Source organism: Trichosurus vulpecula, chromosome 8 (genome assembly GCF_011100635.1).
Source record: "Trichosurus vulpecula isolate mTriVul1 chromosome 8, mTriVul1.pri, whole genome shotgun sequence".
Classification (NCBI taxonomy): domain Eukaryota; kingdom Metazoa; phylum Chordata; class Mammalia; order Diprotodontia; family Phalangeridae; genus Trichosurus; species Trichosurus vulpecula.
In genome coordinates this window covers 226,153,424-226,172,990 of record NC_050580.1, presented here as the reverse complement: position 1 = coordinate 226,172,990, position 19,567 = coordinate 226,153,424, and the positions used below count along the sequence as shown (strand labels likewise).

The 19,567-nt window shown below is 41.5% G+C and overlaps 1 protein-coding gene across 2 annotated transcripts in view; it reads left to right on the top strand.

Moving 5' to 3' along the window:
* ZFYVE26 (zinc finger FYVE-type containing 26) overlaps positions 1 to 19,567 on the top strand; it is an 82,744-nt gene that overhangs the window by 11,315 nt on the left and 51,862 nt on the right. For both annotated transcript variants that reach the window (XM_036769525.1, XM_036769524.1), the window contains exons 3-13: positions 2,947 to 3,036; positions 3,977 to 4,499; positions 4,891 to 5,021; positions 10,258 to 10,422; positions 10,571 to 10,662; positions 11,222 to 11,385; positions 12,408 to 12,602; positions 13,928 to 14,533; positions 14,771 to 14,863; positions 16,126 to 16,194; positions 16,613 to 16,764. In XM_036769525.1, the coding sequence (XP_036625420.1) occupies positions 2,947 to 3,036; positions 3,977 to 4,499; positions 4,891 to 5,021; positions 10,258 to 10,422; positions 10,571 to 10,662; positions 11,222 to 11,385; positions 12,408 to 12,602; positions 13,928 to 14,533; positions 14,771 to 14,863; positions 16,126 to 16,194; positions 16,613 to 16,764 (2,280 nt within the window). The remainder of the gene's footprint in view (positions 1 to 2,946; positions 3,037 to 3,976; positions 4,500 to 4,890; positions 5,022 to 10,257; positions 10,423 to 10,570; positions 10,663 to 11,221; positions 11,386 to 12,407; positions 12,603 to 13,927; positions 14,534 to 14,770; positions 14,864 to 16,125; positions 16,195 to 16,612; positions 16,765 to 19,567) is intronic.

Genomic DNA, 19,567 nt, shown 5'->3' with positions numbered 1-19,567 from the left:
TCTGGTTTCACTGATGGAGACAGTAGGTAGTGAGGAACTTCTGCCAAGGTGGAAGACCTTAATAACTTCTTGATAACTTGTATATTTAGAGAATTTCCTGAGGTACTGAGAAATGAAGGAACTTAGCTGGGGCTATAGAGCTAGTATGTCAGATTTAGAACTCGAACTCAGCTGATTCTAATGCGATTTCACATTGCCTCTCACAACTTAATATAAAATCACCCATTCTAGAATACTGAAAAATGAGTATACGGCACTGCCTTAAGCCTTCTATGTTCTTGGAGAATAATTCACATATCCACTTCTCATCATGATCAGCACAGAAATTCCAGCATAAAAGGGGCCTTCTGAAATGTTTAAAGCTGATTACTATGGCCTTTTCTCTCTTCTGCTCAAGTTAGAAGTAAAGTGGGGACTTGGGCATAAGATTGGCTGCCCTTTTATTGTGAATCAATTAACAAACATTTGTTATGCGTCTCTCTATGCCAGGCACTGTGCTGGTATCTCACTATACACTGACTAAAGTCAAAACTTTTTTTGCCCCCCACCCCGCCATGTGCCTCACAGTCTAGCTAGGAGATACCACATTCAGAAAAGCCTTCATATAGACAGTAGCACTTCACTTAAGCCCTGAAGGAAACTAGAGACTCCCCAAAATGAAGGTGAAGAGGAGGGAAAACTATTCCAGGCATGGGAGATAGCCAGTGCCAAGGTGAAAGATGCACGGTTATATAGGAAGAACATTAAGAAGGCCAGTCTGGAAGGGCTGCGGTGTTCCTAGAAGGGCAGGAATGTAGGTTGGGGTCAGATTATAAAGGACTTTACATGCCAAATAAAGGAGTTTATATTTGAGCCTGGAAGCAACACAAAGCTGCTGGAGTTTGAGAAGGGTAACAATGTCAGCACCTAAGGAAGACCAATTTGACAGCTGTGTGGAGAGTGGATTGAAGAGGGGAGAGACTCAAGGCAGGGAGACCAAATAGGAAGCTACTACAGGAATCCAGGAAATCCATAACCATTTATTAAGGACCTTCCATGTGCCAGGCGCTGTGCTAATGCTGGGGATACAAAAAGGGGCAAAAGACAGTCCTCGCCCTCGATGAACTCATACTCTAATAAGGGAGACAACAAGCAAACAAATACCTACAAACAAGCTATGCACAGCATAAATAAAAATAAAAGAGGGAAGGCCCTAGAATGAAGAAGGGCTTAAAAAGGCTTCCTGTTGAAGGCGAAATTTTAGTTAGGACTTTGAGGAAGCCAGGAGGTAGAGATGAGAAAGGATGGGGTGTTTGATAGGTGTGTTTGAAAGCAGCAAGGAAGGAATGAGTATCACTTAGAGAAGGAATATTAGAGAAAGAGAAGGAATGATAGCGTGATATGATGGAGAGGACATTACGGGGTGAGATGAGTTAATCAACAAGCATTTTTTAAGTATCTACTACATGCCAAGCACTATGCTGGGTTCTGGGGATATTAATATAAAGACAAAACATTCTCTGCTTTCTATCAGGAGTACACATAGCGGGGAGAACCTTGACAAGGGCAAGAAGAGATTGGGATGAAGGAGGAAAGAATAGGGGGAGGATATCAAGGGGCTTTGAGATAAAGACAGAAGGAGAGGGGATGGTATAATTTTCTTTCAGAGAGAAATTCAGTATTGCTGGGACTGAGAGAGTAAGAGGGAAGTGGGGATTTATTAACCATAGGGGAAGAGTCCAGCCAGAGAATTCACAATTGTATTGGGCCTCACCTTTATGGTATGGGGATTGTCTTAACTTTACTGGACCTCTGCTGAGTTACCATGAGATCTGGCTATGCCCGTCTGCCCTGCCACAACCTGTTTAGCTGTTTTTCAGGTAATGGGTATGTCTTTATTTTCAAGTTTTGTGCTGCAGCTATAGTATCGTGAAAAGTTATGATATTAATGTTTTTGTACAACTGTAATAGTAATTAAGGTGGGACTTTTTGCTTTTCTTAAGTGCCTTTAATGATTCTGGCCTTTGTTTGAATGGGGCAGATAAAGTGGGATCTTTTTGTCTTGGTTATTTCTCAGCACAGAGACAATTGGGAGTCTTTGATTTGTATATGATGTGATACTGGGGATGGAGAACTTTCCCAGACCCAGCCTGGGTGAAGTCAGAGCCCTCAGGGCTCCAAACTGGATATGATTGAGAATAGCTTGGCATTTGATTTGGGGGGCACATTCACGGAAGGAGTGTTGAGACTCTGGGCAAGCTCCAAACTGCCCTCCAGCTTTGCAACCCAGATGTTTGTACTGGTAACTATGTATTGTGATTTGAATCAGACAAGGTCTGTCTGTTGATGTTTGTAATTTGTTTGTATTTGCTCTGAAGTTCAGGGCCCTGATCTTTTCCCCCTGAACTGTGAATGATATTTGTATGTTTGATTAAACTGAGATTATTAACCCCTTAAAGTTACTTTCTTTAGTAAAGCAGATCAAAGAACCTGTGTTGGCAGCTTTCTGGGTGCTGGTTGTTGGTGGATCTTACACACCCACAGCAGCTGCTAGCAAGATTGTTACTACAACAACATGGGTCTTTTTCCTTTGTCTTTGGTATTTCCAGGGTATAGGCCGAGTAGTAGCATTATTGGGTCGTGTGGTATGTAGAATTTAGTTGACTTTTGGAATATACAGAACTTAAATAATTAACAAATAAGCACACAAGTTGCTTTTGTTATTTGTCTCCTTCCAGGTCTGTCCACAGTTCTGTCACTTTTAGCCCTGTTTTCCTTTCTTTTCCCATTTTTTTCTTAATATCATTATAATTGGTGTGCTTACAGTTCTGATTTCACTGCATTAAGTGTATTTTATTTCAGGACAACCTCAAGTCATAGGCTAGCCCAGGTGAGGTATGTGCCTATAATTTGTTTGCCCTCCACTTGGACTTTAGCCTCTGTGGTTCTTCTTTCCAATTCTTCCAGAAGTTTCCCCTGTCTACTTTACGGAGAAGGACAGAGTTTCTTTTGCTATCAGAAGATCTACAAAATAACATTCCAGAAGACATCCTTAAGGTGAGCCTCTCTGAGGAAAAGACTAGGAAGAAAGCTTGTATTACATGTTCCTTTCCCCAGGTTATTCTAAGTTATTAAAGTTGTTCCCTTTGCTAACGTGCTTCTAGGAGAGGCTGCCTTTCAAGATAGTGGCTACACAGTATTCTTTACCCTCCCATGCCAGTCTAGGTTCCTTTTAATTTAGCAAACATTTATTAATCACCTATTGCATGCAGGGTACCTTGGTAGGTCCTGGGGATGCTAGAACAAGAAGGAAACATTCTCTGCCCTTCAGGGACCTTCAGTTCTACTGGAGGTTGAGACATAGCTGTCAAAGCATTCTAGGCATCCTTCCAGAGCTTATAGCTACTTATTTTACCTACTTTCTCTACTGTGTATAGATTGGTTAGACTGGTTTTTAGAAGAGAAAGGGAAATAGATTGTCACATTATATGAGTAGGGGCACCACAGTCCCATGAGCCATTCCTGAGTCTATAAAAGCTATTATTGACCTACTGTGTGCTTTGCACCGTACTAAACTATGAAACATACAAGAAAAATAGAAAACATGGTCACTATCCCCAAGGAACTAAGTCTGCTTGGAGAGACAAGACAATGGAGCAATTAGGTGCTAAACCGTATGATACTAATTTTAAGTGCTCTTTGTTTATAGGAAGGAGGGGTCCTATAGGAATGAAATCGTGGGGCCAGTCCTTGTCTCAAATATGTAGGGTATGTTGGGTTGGGGAAAGACTAGAAGCAGTTAAGGCAGCTAGGAAGTTGTTGGCATAACAAAGTGATGAGGCCCTGATGACTGTGCGAATGGAGAGGAAGGGATGACTCCATTGTGAAGGAAAGAACAGGTTTTGGTAACAAATTCTATACTGGTCATGAAGGAAAGATAAGAAAGCACAAAAGTGGTAGCTTTTTAGGCATTTCTGACCAACTACTCTTCCCACAGGAGCTGTATGAGTCCATACCACAAGATGATATAGGGCCTTTGACTGACAGCATTAGGAAGGGGGAGCATTGGGCACGCCAACTCAGCACAAAAGCTCTTTCTACCCTCTGGGACCTCCTGTGGCAGGCACCCCCACAGGCACAGGCCCTGCTGGATCTCTTGCTTGGAGAGGACAATGGCATAGGAGCCTGTGGCTGGCCTTTGCAGAAACCATTGATTGACTTTATTCAGAAAGCACTGAAGTCTCTAAAGGGTCCCAGCCCTATCCCCTCTGGGGTAGCTGATGCCATCTATGGGACTCTGCGTATACTACGCTGTCCTGCAGAACCACTTGGGGTTGAATGGCATCTCCTGTGTGAGGAGCTCCTTAGAGCTTGTGAAACTGAAGGTGGTCTCCTGCAAGAGGAGCAACTCTTGGGGTGCATGATAAGGAGAGCTAGCAGGAGCCTGGTTGCCATATATGGCAATATCTACGCAGAACAGGTGAAGGAAAAGCCACTGGGCTCTAAAACACTGGGAAAAGGTAAGTTTTTTTCTCTTTTCCACCCTGTCTGTATCCAGGGATCAAAGCCTTCCCTTTGCTAAATTCTGGTATGCTAACTTCTTTTGGGTCCACACCCTCCATGTAGACTAGGAAATCTGGTAAGAAAAGCTGGGTAGTAATGGGGATTAGGGAGTCTTGGGTATTATTTTGCAAAGCAACATTTCATGAACTAAGGTAGTGGTAGTAGGAGACAGATAAGTTATTAGCAATAAGAAAGAAGGGTTTTTTCAGTACAAATAGAGAAATGGGAAAGCTGTTGGAAGTTGTGAAGTTATAAACTCTTGCATCAGTTATTTAAAAATGGAGTCGATTGTAAGAACTGAGATCCTGGTTTTTCCTCAGTAACTCCTGCTGTATTGTTGATTTCTAGTTCCATCTGAACATCTGGATCCTGAGAAGGCAATGCTAACTCTGTTCTCCAATCCTAATACAACCCAGGCATGGAAGATGGCCTATTTTTACTGCTTTAGTAGCCACAAACACCTCCTGGAGCAGATCTTGGTATGGGCAAGTCAGGTTACTCTATAATTCATTGAGAATCACAGAATTTAGCATTGTTCGTCCAACCCATGCCCAATGAATCCCCCTTTTTATCATCTCTGGTATCCAGACTCTGGCTGAAGACTTCCATTGAGGGAAAAACTCGTTACCTCCCAGTTCAGCTGTTCCCCTTTTAGACAGCTCTAGTCATTACAAAGTCTACCAAGATATCAAGCCTGAATTCGTGTCTTCCCACCCGCTACTTGTTTCTGTCCTCTAAAGCTGAATAGAACAATTCTCTTCCCTCCTACGTATGTGACAGCCCTTCAAATACCTGAAGACAGTTATCACATGTGTCTCCAGAGTCTTTTCTTCTCCAGGCCAAACATGCCTGGAGTTCCTTTTTCTTTAATAGGAGGCTATATGACATAGACACAAGAGCTTTGGTTGTTCTCTGGGTATTCTCTGGATACCAGCCTAACATTCCAGAGCTGAACTTAGCAGTCCAGATTAGTGCAAGAACCGAGTACAGAAGGATTCTCACTTCCTTATTCCTAGAAGCAAATGCCTCTCATGAGGTAGCCCTAGCTTTTCTGAGTACCAGCCCACCTCACACTGCTGACTGGTATTGATTAAGGTCGCAGTACGATAAAGCTCCCAGACCTTTTTCAGACAAACTGCTGTCTAACCATGTTCCCCCATATGTACTTTTAAAGTTGTTTTTTTGAACCCAAGTATAAGTCCTCCACTCGTATGAAATTTCATCTAATTAGATTCAATCCAATGCTCTTGCTCTAGGACTGCTGTCACATAGAAGCTTCTTCAAGTAGTACCTGAACAACAATCTGGGATGACTGTGCTTGGGTGTCCACCAGAGCTTAGTTATGACCCTGCTGCTGAGTCCTAAGAAGGATGCCATATTTTTGTATACTGATTCTGTCATCCAGCTTGTTAGCTACAGTATCTCCTAGCTTTGAGTCATTAAATTTGATGAGCATGCCCTCTGTGCCTTTATCCAAGTCATTGATAAAAATGTTAAACAACACAGATCCCTGGGGCACTCTGGCCCTGGAGATGTCCTGCCATAATGAAATTGAACTGTTAATGGAATGACTCCTATGAATTTGTCCATTTAAGCGGTTATGTCCACATTTCTCCATCTTCTCCACAGGAATAGTTTGAGCTACTTTATCAAATGTTTTGTTAAAGAAATCTAGACAAACTATGTTTAGGCATTCCTCTCACCTACAAATTTAGTAATCCTGTGGGGGTAGGGGGAAAGTAAGGTTAGTCTAGCGCAGGGGTGGTAATCTGTGGCCTTAGGGCCACATGTGGCCCTCTAGGTCTTCAAGTGCAACTCTTTGACTGAATCCAGGCTTCATAGAACAATAAAAGGATTTGTTCTGTAAAGAGGACTAGGACTTAGAAGGCCACATATGGCCTTGAGGCCTCAGGTTCCTCACCCCTGATCTAGCATGACTTATTGCTTGATGAAGCATTGCTTTCTCTTCGTAATCTCTATTTTTCTATATGTTCAGTGGCCGGTTTTTAAAATGATCCATTCCAGAATTTTCCCAAGAATTGAAACTTATTGGCCTATATTTTTAGACTTTATTCTCTTCCCTTTTTTGTCCACATCTGAATTACCTCTCCTAATTTCCACAGCTTTTCAGCTGTTACTGACGGTGGCTTGCTTGCCTCTCACATTTAGCCATTCTTTAAGCATCAAATGATGCAGTTTATCTGGGCTGGGTGACTTAAATCTATAAAAGATGACTGAGTCCTCTCTTATTATCATCCTACTTACTTACTTTGGATATCTGCTCCCTATATCAGCTCTCTGTCAGCTATTGTTCTGTCATTTCCACTCCACAGGTCATTCTGGACAGCCAGTTACGCTCACTCCACCCCCAGCAGCAGTCCTGTCTCTTCTTGAGCTCCCTTTTTGGTGTCCATAGATCCCTTTATCAGCCTCAGCCTATTCTGGACTTTAGTATTCCTGACACTATTTTTATAGTACTGTGCCACTCTTTCATTCATCTTCTTTTGCCTGCGTGTGCTTCCATCTTCTGTTTACATCTTTTAAAAAATATAAGTTGGGTGGTCAGTTCCTTGTGCAGCTGCAGCTTACTCTTCAGACAATTCCATTTTTCTTCTTCATTGGGATCGTTTCCCTTGGTTTTCAGAATTTTTCATTCTTCTTGGGCTAACTTTCCCTGTAGAATGGAGTCCTATTTATCCTTCCCCTAAACTTCCTGAGACCTAGGGTACCTGTCAGAATACACTCAACTTTTCTTCTCTTCAATCACAGCCTCTAAGAAGGAGTGGCTACTTCCTCCAAAGATCCCACCATTTTCACCCCAGCAACCAGCTCTTCCCAATTAGTGAGAATTAGATCTAATATAGAATTTCCTCTTGTTCCAATTTTTTAAGGATAAAATTATTGTTAATGCAAATCTGGATGTTATTAGCTGTTCTCCTTTTGGCAGAGAGTTCCAAAGGGTATCTAGATCACTTCTCCATGCAAGGTCTATGATCTGTTTCCTGAACTTATCTATTTCTTTCTATTTAGGTGGTCTGTGGCATACAAAATTGCTTGTATTTCTTCTTCCATTGATCTTTGTCCAAATGTTCTTCACTATTCTTATTTATTAACATTTCTGGATTTCCTCACATGAGAACTTATTAATATACTGTATTAATATACAGTGCTCTTCTACCCCATTCTTCTTCCCCTTTACCTGTCCTGTTTCTTTTAAATAAGGTATACCCGTCTTGGGCCATATTCCAATATTGGATTTTATCCCATAAATCTCAGTGATGCTTCAAGTCAAATTTGCTAGTTTATGTTAGGACAACTAGTTCCTCTTGTTTCTTGCTTAAATTATTAAATTAATTATTAAATTGAAGTATTTATAGGTAGTTGATGCCATTGAGTTTACTATTGCCTCCTTCCTTGGATTTTATGTCCTGTGATTTTTGAATATCTTATCTGCTATTCTTTCTTCATTCTGGCTATCCGTGGTATCTAGCTTAGAAAATTGCCTAAAGCTAGGCGATTTTTTCCCTTTCCCATCCTTTTTTGTAAAGTCCTTTTGATTAAGTTTGCATATGCCCAACTAACCATTCATTCTTATCTGTTTTTATTAAGTTTAGTTCATCCCCAGGTAGGTGTCTCTAATCATTGGATTTAACATGGTACAAATCCCATTCTCAGACACCACTGTTTTAGCCAACTGTTTACTTCCCAGATTGCTTATTTCTTTTGTACTGTTTGCCATTAGTAAACAACAGTGAGAAAAAAACAAACTGTGCCTATATTATCTTTAGTTTCTTGCTCAAAACCTCGTAATCTTTTACAGTACTTTTTAGGCACCTTCTGGCAATATTATTTGTGCCTATGTGAAACACTAGAATTGCATTACAGACTTCCATTTTGATAAATCTTAGATATATGCCACTGGAATACAAGAGACTTCTCTGTCATTGTTAGCATGTGAGCAAATAACTGCCTCAGTGTCCCTATGCAGGGAATCATCAGTCACTGTCCTACTCTTCATTTCTTCCTCTGACTCTTATTGGAGGATTTCTCCCCTGATGACTTCGGTGGTTCTGCTGTGATTCCTTGGAGGATAAGCAGCTGCCTCCTCTTCGGAACTTCCTTCTCTTCAGGAAGAGCCTTAAATCTGTTATTTAGCTGTAAATCTACAGCTCCCTTTTTCCTTTTCTCCCTATAATCTCTAATACTCATTCATCTTCCATCTTCTTGACTATGATCTAGTCTCCCCTCCTCTACCTTACATCCCCCATTTTTTTTCCCCACTGAAGCTCTGCTTTCATTTCTTTTAGGAACACTTAAGTGACCCTAATTGCCTTGAATGTAGAGAGGCATTTCCCAGGGCCTTTCATCTATTCTTCAAGAAGGGAGACCATTCTATACTTGGAGCACATCAGTCAATTGACTGTGACAGAAATGCAAACATTTGCACAATTAGTGCAAGTCCTGCAGAATTCTCTTCCGTTCCCCATACCAATTGTGATTTTTTAGGCTTGTGGGGTTCTTTCACTACTTTGGGGTATTTATACTGTACCCCTAAGGACTTAACTTTATAGTGATTTATCACTTCTTAATAACCTTCCTTTCTTTAGTATCAACTATTCCATAGCCCCACACTCTTCCCTTCTCCATTACACCAATTTCCCATTTCACCAACTTATCCCACCAACCAATCCACTTTACCAATTTGTTTTATTATCTAGTTTGTTCCACCTATCTTTCTTACGCGGCTTTGCAGTTTCCTTTGCCTTTCCCTTCTCCTGAGTCTCTCTTCAAATCCTTATAATTTTATTCTCATTTATCCTCCTTGACCTTGTTTCTTTTCTTTCAACATTCTCTCACAGAAGCTGGGACCAAGAGTATGTTCATCTTCACATTTTCCTCAATTTACCCCAAATTGCTCCTCAAGCACAAACCTCTCCTACACAGTGTCTTGCTCCTTATTCAGCTCAGATGCTTCTCTCTTCTCCCAGGGATAAGAAGGAGACCAGAGAACGCATCATTGATCATCAGATTTGGTTCATTCAGCCAAAACTTATTGTTGGCTTACATACACACTTATGACAAAGGCAGGCATTATAAATATGATTGACTGTGATAAATAATCCCATCCAAGAAATATTTTTTAAGTTAATTTATTTATTTTTAGTTTTCACCTTTTACTTCCATAAGTTTTAAATTTTTTCCCCTCCCCAAGACAGCATGCAATCTGCTATAGGCTCTACATATACATGCCTATTAAACATATTTTCACATAAGTCATGTTGTATAGAAGAATTAGAACGAATGGGAGGAACAATGAGATCGAAAAAAAACAAAACAGAAAAGAGAATAGCCTGCTTTGCTCTGCATTTAGATTCCATAGTTCTTTCTCTGGATGTGGATGTTAGCAAAGTCTAGGGATTACTCTAGAAAGAGGAGGATCACAGTGCAGTCCAGTAGTCCTGATGCCATTTTTTTTCTGTTCTTTAGATGGGTTCATGAGATTCAGAACATGCATGGAGAAGTAAAACTTTTCCCTGTAGGCTGTAGTTCCCTTTGGTAGAATCTGAAAATTGGCCCCACTCAATCTGCTCTCCAGCTTTGTAATTGGCAAGAAGCCCTGCACTAAGAAGCTATCCCCTTTATAGTTCAAACCAAGTTCATTTAGATTGTTTTATGAGTTTGTCAGCCTCTCATAACCCTCTTCTTGACCTGCAGATGACAGCACTGACGCTGTTGAAGGAAGGAGACTTTTCAGGTCTGAGTTGCTTGCTGGATAGAGAATTCAGGCCTCTCAGTCAACTATTTGTGCTTCTGGGATGGACTCACTGTCAGAGCTTGGAGTCAGCCAAGTTGCTGCTCCAGACCCTCCACAGGACAGAGGTAAATCTTCCATTCTGAAGCCTTGGATTTCTCTAGCGATGATAGATGTCCAGAACTATGCTATATCAGGGTTAGGCTTAATACGGGTAGTCCTAGTTTCTGGCCCCAGGTGTCTGAGTCAACATCTCTCCTTTCTCCTATTTGAAAGCGGAATCAAGAGTGTGACAAGCTCCTCAGAGATGCCTGTGATGGTTTGTCGGCACATGTCGAGGTCCTAGAGTGGTGTCTGCAGCAAAACAGGTGAGGATAGGTGATACCTTCTCTTGGTCACTTCTCTGTCCTGTAATAGGGATAGTAAATCTTTTTGGATGATGCTGCCCATCAACTCTTCTACCCTTCTTCAACATGAACATATAAGTGCTAGTTCTTCTCTGGCCATAGGAGATTGACATAAGGAGCATCTTGCCTCATGTTTCCCTGACCTCAGCTCACCTGTGGTTCTAGGCTCATCTCTTTCCCACCTCATCAGGATTTCCAAAAGTGGAGAGGCCATAGAGGAGAATGGCAGTCTCTGTTTGGTCACTGTCCTGGCACTTGCCGAAAGTATTCAGGGGAGTTTCTGTCAGCAGACATTAGAAGGCTGAGTAGTAAAGGGCTTGTCCTTCAGGATCTCCTGGAGTCTCATTGATGGTGGGTACTGACAATTTCCATCCTAGATTAGGCTCCTTTTTCAGTGCTAACAGAGGTGAGATCTGTGGTCTGAGGAGTGAAGGAGAAAGATAAAGGAGGAAATGAAGTCAGGCTCTCCCCTGACAGAACTATGAAACCAGCCCCCACTTCCTCAATCTTCTCTTTGTAGCCTTCCCATACCAGAGAGAGAGATCCTACATCACTTGTATGGTGGAGACAGCCATTCAGTGCTCTACTCCCTTCATCACCTCACAAACCTTCCTGCTCTTAAGGAGGAAGATGTTCTCGAGCTACTGCAGAAAATGCTCATCAAGGACCCACAGCAGAATCAGTGTAAGTTGAAGTGAGGGTGGTCCAGCTCATGTCCATCCTCTGTGAACTGAAGGTCTGTCCAGGCTTATTGCCATGACTTCTCAAAATGGGCAGCCTGGCAGTGGTCCCCTAGAGTGTCCTTGAATTTGAGGGAGCAACGGTGAGTCAGTCACACCAGGAAGGTGGGATTTCCTCACCTGTTATAGAAACTCTGAGATGTTGGGGATCTCTGGAACACAATCACAAATACAAGATCTCTGGCCTTTCCGAGGCAGTTTAGGCTACAGTTGAGCAACCTGTGCCTTGAAACTCTCAAAGCATATATTCCCCAATTGAATAAAAGTAGAAGCTTCATTTTGAATTCTATACATTGTCAAAGAGGATAAGGACTGAGAAAAGGGCATTGGAAAGTTAATATAGTGATCCTGAGCAATTGCAAATACGGTACAAGATTGCTTTACCACCACCAAATCTTCAAACAAATTAGAATTATCTGCTTCTCCTACATAAAAACATAAAGCCTTTTCAGTTGATTTCATTCTGAGCACTATTAATGTGAGAGGACATAGGCATATACTTTAGAAAAGAAAAGATAGATGATGTCACCATAGCTATGTCAGAGGTATAGGACGATGTGGATTCTATTCCATTCATCTTCAGGAGTTCTGTAATGGCTGAGGGTGGATGTCTTAGAATAAGTGAGTCTGGGAAAGGATTTTTAAGGATTGTCAGGTTTGGGAGGTTGACGGAACAGACTACGTGGCTTCTGAGGTCCCTTCTGAAACTCAGATTTTATGATCCTGTGGTTAGGAGTAAATGAATGAAGGAAATAAAAGAATCGCAATGTTTAATTCAAATGGCCTAAAAGACAAAGACAAGAGGAACTAGTAGAAATAAGAAATGGTATGGAGAGAAGACATATCTAAATGACTCAAAGTCTCCCCACCTCTTCATGTTGTGCTCACAGCCAGTGGGAATGTGAAAAAATCGACCCTCAGGAGTTTTACTTCTTTCTTTTCTCCTTCCTTTTATTTAATATTCAGCTGATGTCTCAGTCCCCAGCAATCTGTACCAATGTCAGAACGTGACACTCTTCCAGGGATTCTGTGCCATGAAGTATGCCATCTATGCCCTCTGTGTGAATTCTCATCAACATTCTCAGTGCCAGGTCTGCAAAGAAGGACCCTCTGAGAACCTGGCCACTAACCAGGAGCCCACAAAGGAGTCTTCTTCCCCAGGTGCAGTAATTGGGACCTATCTTGTGCATGGACTTCATAGTAACAATCCAACATATATTCTTTGTACTGATAATCGCTTTCACTACAGTTTTCAGTTTAAAGGTTTTATTACTCACAAGAATTATTTCATTATTATCAAATACTATTTTCAGTGTTGTAAAGGGAAAACCAAAGCAAGAAGGAAAGAAAAAGAAATAATCTAATATCTAATAGATATTAGATGAATGGATATTTTCTTTGCTTTTATCAGGACACTTTGAAGTCTCCGTGTCTTCAATGTACCTTGTCTATAAAGTACGCAACTTAGAGGTCGTTTCCAATATTATATCACCACTACTCTAAACTGTGTGTGATCAAGGTTATTTGTGAGCAAAATCCTCTTGCCTGGTGAATAGCTCTCTTGGTATTCAGGAAACCTAAGATAAACTGTGGTTTACTCTTCTGGTGGGGGGAGCAATATAGAAGAGGATTACTTAAGGGAGATGAATGCTACCTTCATTCTAGTAAATCAGAAATAGAGCATTTATAAGAGAGAAGGGATAGTAAGATAGTACAAGACCCACCTTATTGAGGTTTCAGTGCCTTAGCCAAAAGCACATACTGAACATAAGTGTGGGAGGTTTATCTGTGTCCTGTGAAAGAAAGAAAAAACACTTAAGTACCTGCTAGGTACTTAATATGTACTAAAATATTCCAGGCACTGTATTAAGCACTGGGAAAAGACAGTCCTTGCCCTCAAATTACCTAATATGGTGGGGAAGAGAAGTGGGGGGGAAAGGACAGATAACATACATATAAGACTAGTTACTGAGGAAGGGAGTTTTAGTCTGGGAACTTCCTGGGATATTGAGTTGAGCCATAGAGTAACTTACGTGGCATAACCTCTCCAGAATGCAGTGGTAGTGTTGATTTAATTATTGTACTCAGAGCAAGAGAGTAGCTGGGAAGGGAGGAGAAATACATGTTGGACAGCAGGGCAGATAGCCCAGATGGACACCAGCTAGAAATAGGGTGCTAGAGGAGTTTGTTCTCCCCTATTAAGAAGCATGAAGACCCTGGTGTAGCTCATTGGCCAATTCCAGGCTTCAACAGTATCTCTGGTTTCTGCTAAGGTCCTGAAGCCCTGTGGAGTGTATCATGAAGTACATCTTACTAGTCTTGTGACCACTGCTATAGTCTCCTGGCTTAGAAGATAGTGGCCCTAGATAAGAAAATGTTTGTGAGGCTAGCAGATGATTTTTATTTTTTGCTTTTGGCTTGGAGGCATCTATGAGTATGTATGTGAACTTGTTTTTTTCTTTCTCTGGCACCCTTCATCTCCTTAGGTGCCTCAAATCTCTTCTCAACATACCTGGCCAAGTGTCAACATTACCTATGCAGTATTCCCAATTCCCTGCGGCTAGAACTTCTGGAAAATATTTTCTCTTTGCTCCTCATCACTTCTAGTGACCTTCACCAAGAGCCTGCCCTGCCTGAGGACTATGCTGAAGATGATGACCTTGATGGAAAAAGTCCTCCAGATCTAGGATGTTCTCCCTCTGAAAACCCCCAGCATATACCCCAGCCTGAGAGGAAGTCAGAACGGACTGCCCTTGAGGTGCTCAGAGGTCTTCCTCACAACTCTCCAAGCTGTCTGATTGCAGAGGCAAGAGGCAAGGATCAAGAACAAGGCTTTCTGGACCTCAAACACTTTACTAGTGGTAGCAGTGGGTTTTTGGCTGACGAACTAGCAATGGAGGCTTTTCTCAAGCTTCTCAAAGAACAGCTAGAGGAAATCAACAACCATGAGCCCTCCAAGGACCCGAAACTGGTAGAGAGCCAGAGCTGCTCAGGAAGCAGGGATGGGTTGCAGAGTCGACTTCACCAGTTCTCCAAAGTTCTCTCTGAGGCACAGTGGAGATATAAGGTGGTAATCAGCAACCAGAACACAGGTAAGAGAAGGGATTATGCTTGAAAGGTAGGACAAAAAGGGAGAAAACTAAGAAATGGTTTCAGAATGCCACATCACTTTGGCCCAGATAATTTTCAGAGGGCTAGATGCCATCCTAACCTGTATTATAAAACTTGAACATTGTTCCACTTTTTAGTAGGCTTTCTCTACCCACTATTCCAGGGGAGGGGGTAGCCTGCATACTTATTTGTATGACCTGTGGTGGTTACCATTTCAGAGGAGCAGCTGACAGCCTCCCAAAAATGCCGCACCCTTGCCACACGCCACTCTACTCTCCGCCGGGCTCACCGGGCAAGAAGGAATAAGTCAGGTGAGCTCAGAAACACATTGGGCAACTTGTGTGCTGCTATTTCTGTCTGAAGTTAATCATTTATTTATACCTATCATCAAGCTGGAAACTTTGAGAGTAACAGGAGAGGGAGAGGAAGCCTTGAAGTCCTGAGTTCAAATCCAACCTCAGACATTACTAGCTATGTGAATGTGGCCAAGTCACTTAACCCCTGCCTCAGTTTCCTTATTTGTAAAATGGTGATGACAATAGCACCTGCCTCCCAGAGTTGTGAGGCTCTATAGAGGTAACATCTATAAAGCCCTTTGCAAATCTTGGAGTGCTATATAAAAGAGTGCTATCTGTAAAGCTAGCTACTCTAATTACTACTATGAGTGCCTGGGGGGTTAAAATAATAATAATAATAGTAACTTGTATTTGCATAACATTTTCCTCACAACAACCATTAGAGATAAAAAAGGTTACTGTTAGCATAGACTGACATGATAGGGGAAGGCTTCTTGAGCAAGGTAGGACTTGAACTGGGTCTTCAAAGATGTATTAGATGAGTGAAAAAGAAAGGAAAGACCATTCTGTTTGTGGTGATTGGCATAAAATAATGTCTGAGAAATCAGTGTGGCTCAGAGACTAGGCAAAGAGACTGTGGATCCATGAAGCTGATGGGCTCCATGGGTTCCGCACACAGGACCTGGATTACATCCATTCTAGATATATAAAGGATGGCAGATTGGAACAAGTATGCCATGCTCACCAGTGGATGAAAGAGGAGCTAGAGGGCAGTGTGGACCCCTTGTCTAGGACAGGGATCAGCACTGACCAAGCCCATCAGATAATGAACCGGTAGCCACAGGGCATCTTATCTAGAAAGAAGCAGGTCATGGAAAGTGATGCAGAGAAGCTTGTCTTACATAGCCTGATGCATTCACGTCTGTGCTTGATGGAGTCTTGTAATTTTCTCCAATACATGTGATATCATCTATTGCCTGAAAGAGGGAGTAAGGCTCCTGTTGTAGAGGTGACTAGTTGGACCAGCTGCCTCTGAGCTCCTTTCTCTCTGATACTTGCTAAAGCCAGTATTGCTGTATGGATGCTCGCTTTTACGTGTGTATGCATGTGTGTGTGTGTGTGTGTGTGTGTGTGTATGTGTGGCAGCAGTTGCCTGCTGTATGGATGCATTCCACTCTCAGACTTCACAAGTTGCTATTAATGAGAGGACTTAACATTTCCTATGCTACAAGAAATTGATGGTAGATTTTTTTTTCTCTTCTTTCTAATGCCTTTAGATGGCCGGGACAGAGTCTCCAGCCTATCACTAGAAAGTACAAGTAGTGAACTAAGCACGAGCACCTCAGGTATTGATCGGGCGGGTCCTGTTCCCCACCTTTGTCCTGGGAGAGAGTATTCCTTCATTGTGATGAAAGAACTGGGGTCCCACAGCCTGACTCCATGTGAATACTGGCTTGAGAACTATGAGATAATGCTTACCGTGTTCTAGGCAGAGTAAGAGGGAAAAGTGAGGACTAGCTCTATAGAAAGCCTTTCAGAGGCTTCCGTCAGGCCTGCTCACCTTCAATCAAGATAAACAGAGGTTTGTTAGTACGTGTCACTTGCTAAATGAATCTAGATGTGGAGATAGTCCTTCCTCTGGAGGAGAGGTCAGGTCCTATCTCCAGGTTTCTCCATGGGGTACTCTGATGAAAGTGATTTGAAGACTTTGCAATGCAAGCCATGTGCTCCCCTTATTTTCCCCTTATCCTGTGTTCCATATAGAGGGAAGTCTGAGTACTATGTCCGGGCGCAGTGAGCTAGAGGTCCAGCTACAACCCCAACCGCAAAACCTACTTATTCCTATGATGCTATCTCAGCCCGAGTCACTTCTTGCATCTTGTATTCTCCGAGAGAACTTTGTGGAAGCACATCAGGTAAGAGAGAGGAACTCACTGCCCCCACCCCCCAGTGGCAACAGCTTTGATCTAGGCTGTTTCTTTGGGCAAACAAAAGGCCTGAAAGGCTGTTTTCAGTTCAGTACTCAAAAAGTGACTGCTCCTTTGAAAGGTGGCGTGCCACAGTTTAAATTCCAGGCTTTCCAGCCTTCTCAAACTATTTCAAGGGGTAATCAGACCCCCCAAAATGGCTTCAGTTCACAAAAAACCTGATCTACCAAAATACCAATTTTGTTTTATTTGTTTTTGAAGCAAAGAGCACTATAACCTTCAAGTGACCAGAGTATTTCTATAGCTGTGTGATGGAGCACTAGCCCAAGAATGAAAATACCTCAATTTGCTCTTGTGATCTTTAAAAAGTATTTTAGTGCCTCCTTTCTACAGAGGTGACATGGCTTTTACCCTGCCTAACTCATGAATCATCATGATTATCATATGGTCATATATATGGGAAGGCCAGAGCTTGACCAGAACTATATAAAGTAGGTAGCCTCCTAGGCCAGAGCACACAGAATATGCAACAAGGAGCATATGTCTAATACCATGCAGGTTTTTTGTGATGTCAAATTGCATGCAAATGCTGAGGTTTTCAGGGTACAAAGGATATGATGGAAGGTTCACAGGATTTGGAGTCAGAGGAAATAGATTTAAATCTAGCTTCTACTACTTATTACTACTACCACATGGGTCAACTCTGTTTTTCTGAGCCTAAAATGAGACTACATCAGGAGTCAGAAACTACTGCCCAGGGGCAACACCTGTTTATTATAAGGTCCAGAGTTAAGAATAGTTTTTACATTAAATTTTTTACATTTATTAAAATAAAACTTTATTTTAAAATGTAGAAATAATTTAAATATAATAAAATTTTATTTAAAAATGTATAAACCATTTGGCTCACAGGCTGTTGGCCAGAGAGTTTTCTGACCCCTGGACTGAATGATTCCCTAAGGTCCTTCTCAGTACTAAGTTCTATGATGCAAAGGCTGACACAAATCGCATATCTTGGCCCTATTGAAAACGCTATGAGAACTATAAAGAAATGTACAAATGCAAGATTATTGTGTCAGCCAAAGGGCACATCTATTACTTAGTAGGAGAGCCAGTTTGAAAAAGCAAACTAAGATGAAAAGATCATTTTTTGAATATGGAGTCAGAGAAGGAGGAGATAGCACTGTGGAGAAACTTAGCATTCATTTGGAATCCAGCTTAGACTCTGCATAAGACATTCTACTATGACAGTGGTGAAAACCAGAGGGTATCTTCTATATCCCTGATTTTTATCCCTCTTTGTATCAGTATTCAGAGAATCATAGAGCAAATTTAGCTCTGCAGTCATGTTTGTGGAGTTCTGTATAAGTTTAACATATGTGGGAGATACCTTGTTTGCAGAGAACTTTTAAGGATGAATTTTTTTCCACCAAATCAAATACTTTTTTTAAATCAACAAATATCTTTACATTCTCTGTCACTTGCATTACTTTTAAGATGTGTTCTGTAGAAAGTCATCTGTGCAAAGCTTGTCTTGTGTGTTCCCTTCTGCTGTTCTTGTACTAGGCAAAAATCAAAATAATGTCAGTAAGCAATTATCAAGAGTGCCCTATCTGCCAAGTACTACTGTAGGTACAAAGATGGGTCCAGCCACTGCTGCTGACTTTATTTTCCTAAGTCCCGCACCTAGCACATTAGGTCACTACCTAATATACAGATACAAATGCAAATACACCACCTAGTATACGAATGTGGTAGTTCTCTTATCATTGTGAATAAATCATGACAGGAAGGTTAAGAGATCTGTTCCAATATGAGTTTGTTTGGTTTTGTCCTTCAGTTTTTCCCACCAGATGGCTCACAGAATAATGGGATTTAGTTGGCTCTTATACCAAGCTCTTGGCAGACTCATGTTTTCCCCTACTTTGTTGGTTTTTGGGGTGATACTACTGTAAATGAGCTTATACTCTAAATTGCTGTTCTGGGCTGCCATCTATCTATTTTGAAAGGAAATTGGGTTTTCTGGCTGCTAGTTTCAAGGTTCTTTTTAGCTTTTTTGTTACAAAAACTGCTTAGAAGCTTAACTTACTTCCACTGTTCCTGACTGTGAGGTTGGTCCTCTGTCCAGTGTGCCATGACAACTAAAATGATATAGTCAGAATCGATCTTTTTACTTTTGTCTACTTATTTTCCAAAGTCAGCCTCTTGTTTAAACAGGTTGAGTTGTAGCTTCTATAATGACATGCAGTGTTGTCTTCTTATCTTTAGCGTGTGGGTGAGCATTTTACTTCCTTCAGTTTAGGCAGCAGTTTAGTTGTTCAGAGGCTATAAAGCATTGCCAACTATCCATCTAATAGTAATACCAGTGGGAAAAATCCCAGATGATAGGAGCCATCTTTATGCTCCTTTATCTTCTTGCTTTTATATCCCATCTCTAATAACATTAACAATAATCCTAATCCAGATAGCTTCCCTACCACCCACTGGAAGTCCCATGTCCCTTTCCCCTTGAATATGTTTCAGCTACCCTTCCTTCCCTTTGCATTCCAATCATAACAGCTCCCTTTTGTGTCTCACTTTATAGTTTACAAAGCATTTTTCTTAATAAAAAGGTGTCCATGTGAGTTAGTGGAAATATTTTTATCTCCATTTTGCAGATAAAGAAACTGAAGCTCATTCAACCTTAAATGACTTGCCTATGGTCACAAAGTTAGTGTCAAACAGGTGGTAAGGATCAGAGACAGGACTCAAGCCTGTTTCTTCTTAGTCCTCCATGACGCTGCAACACTCT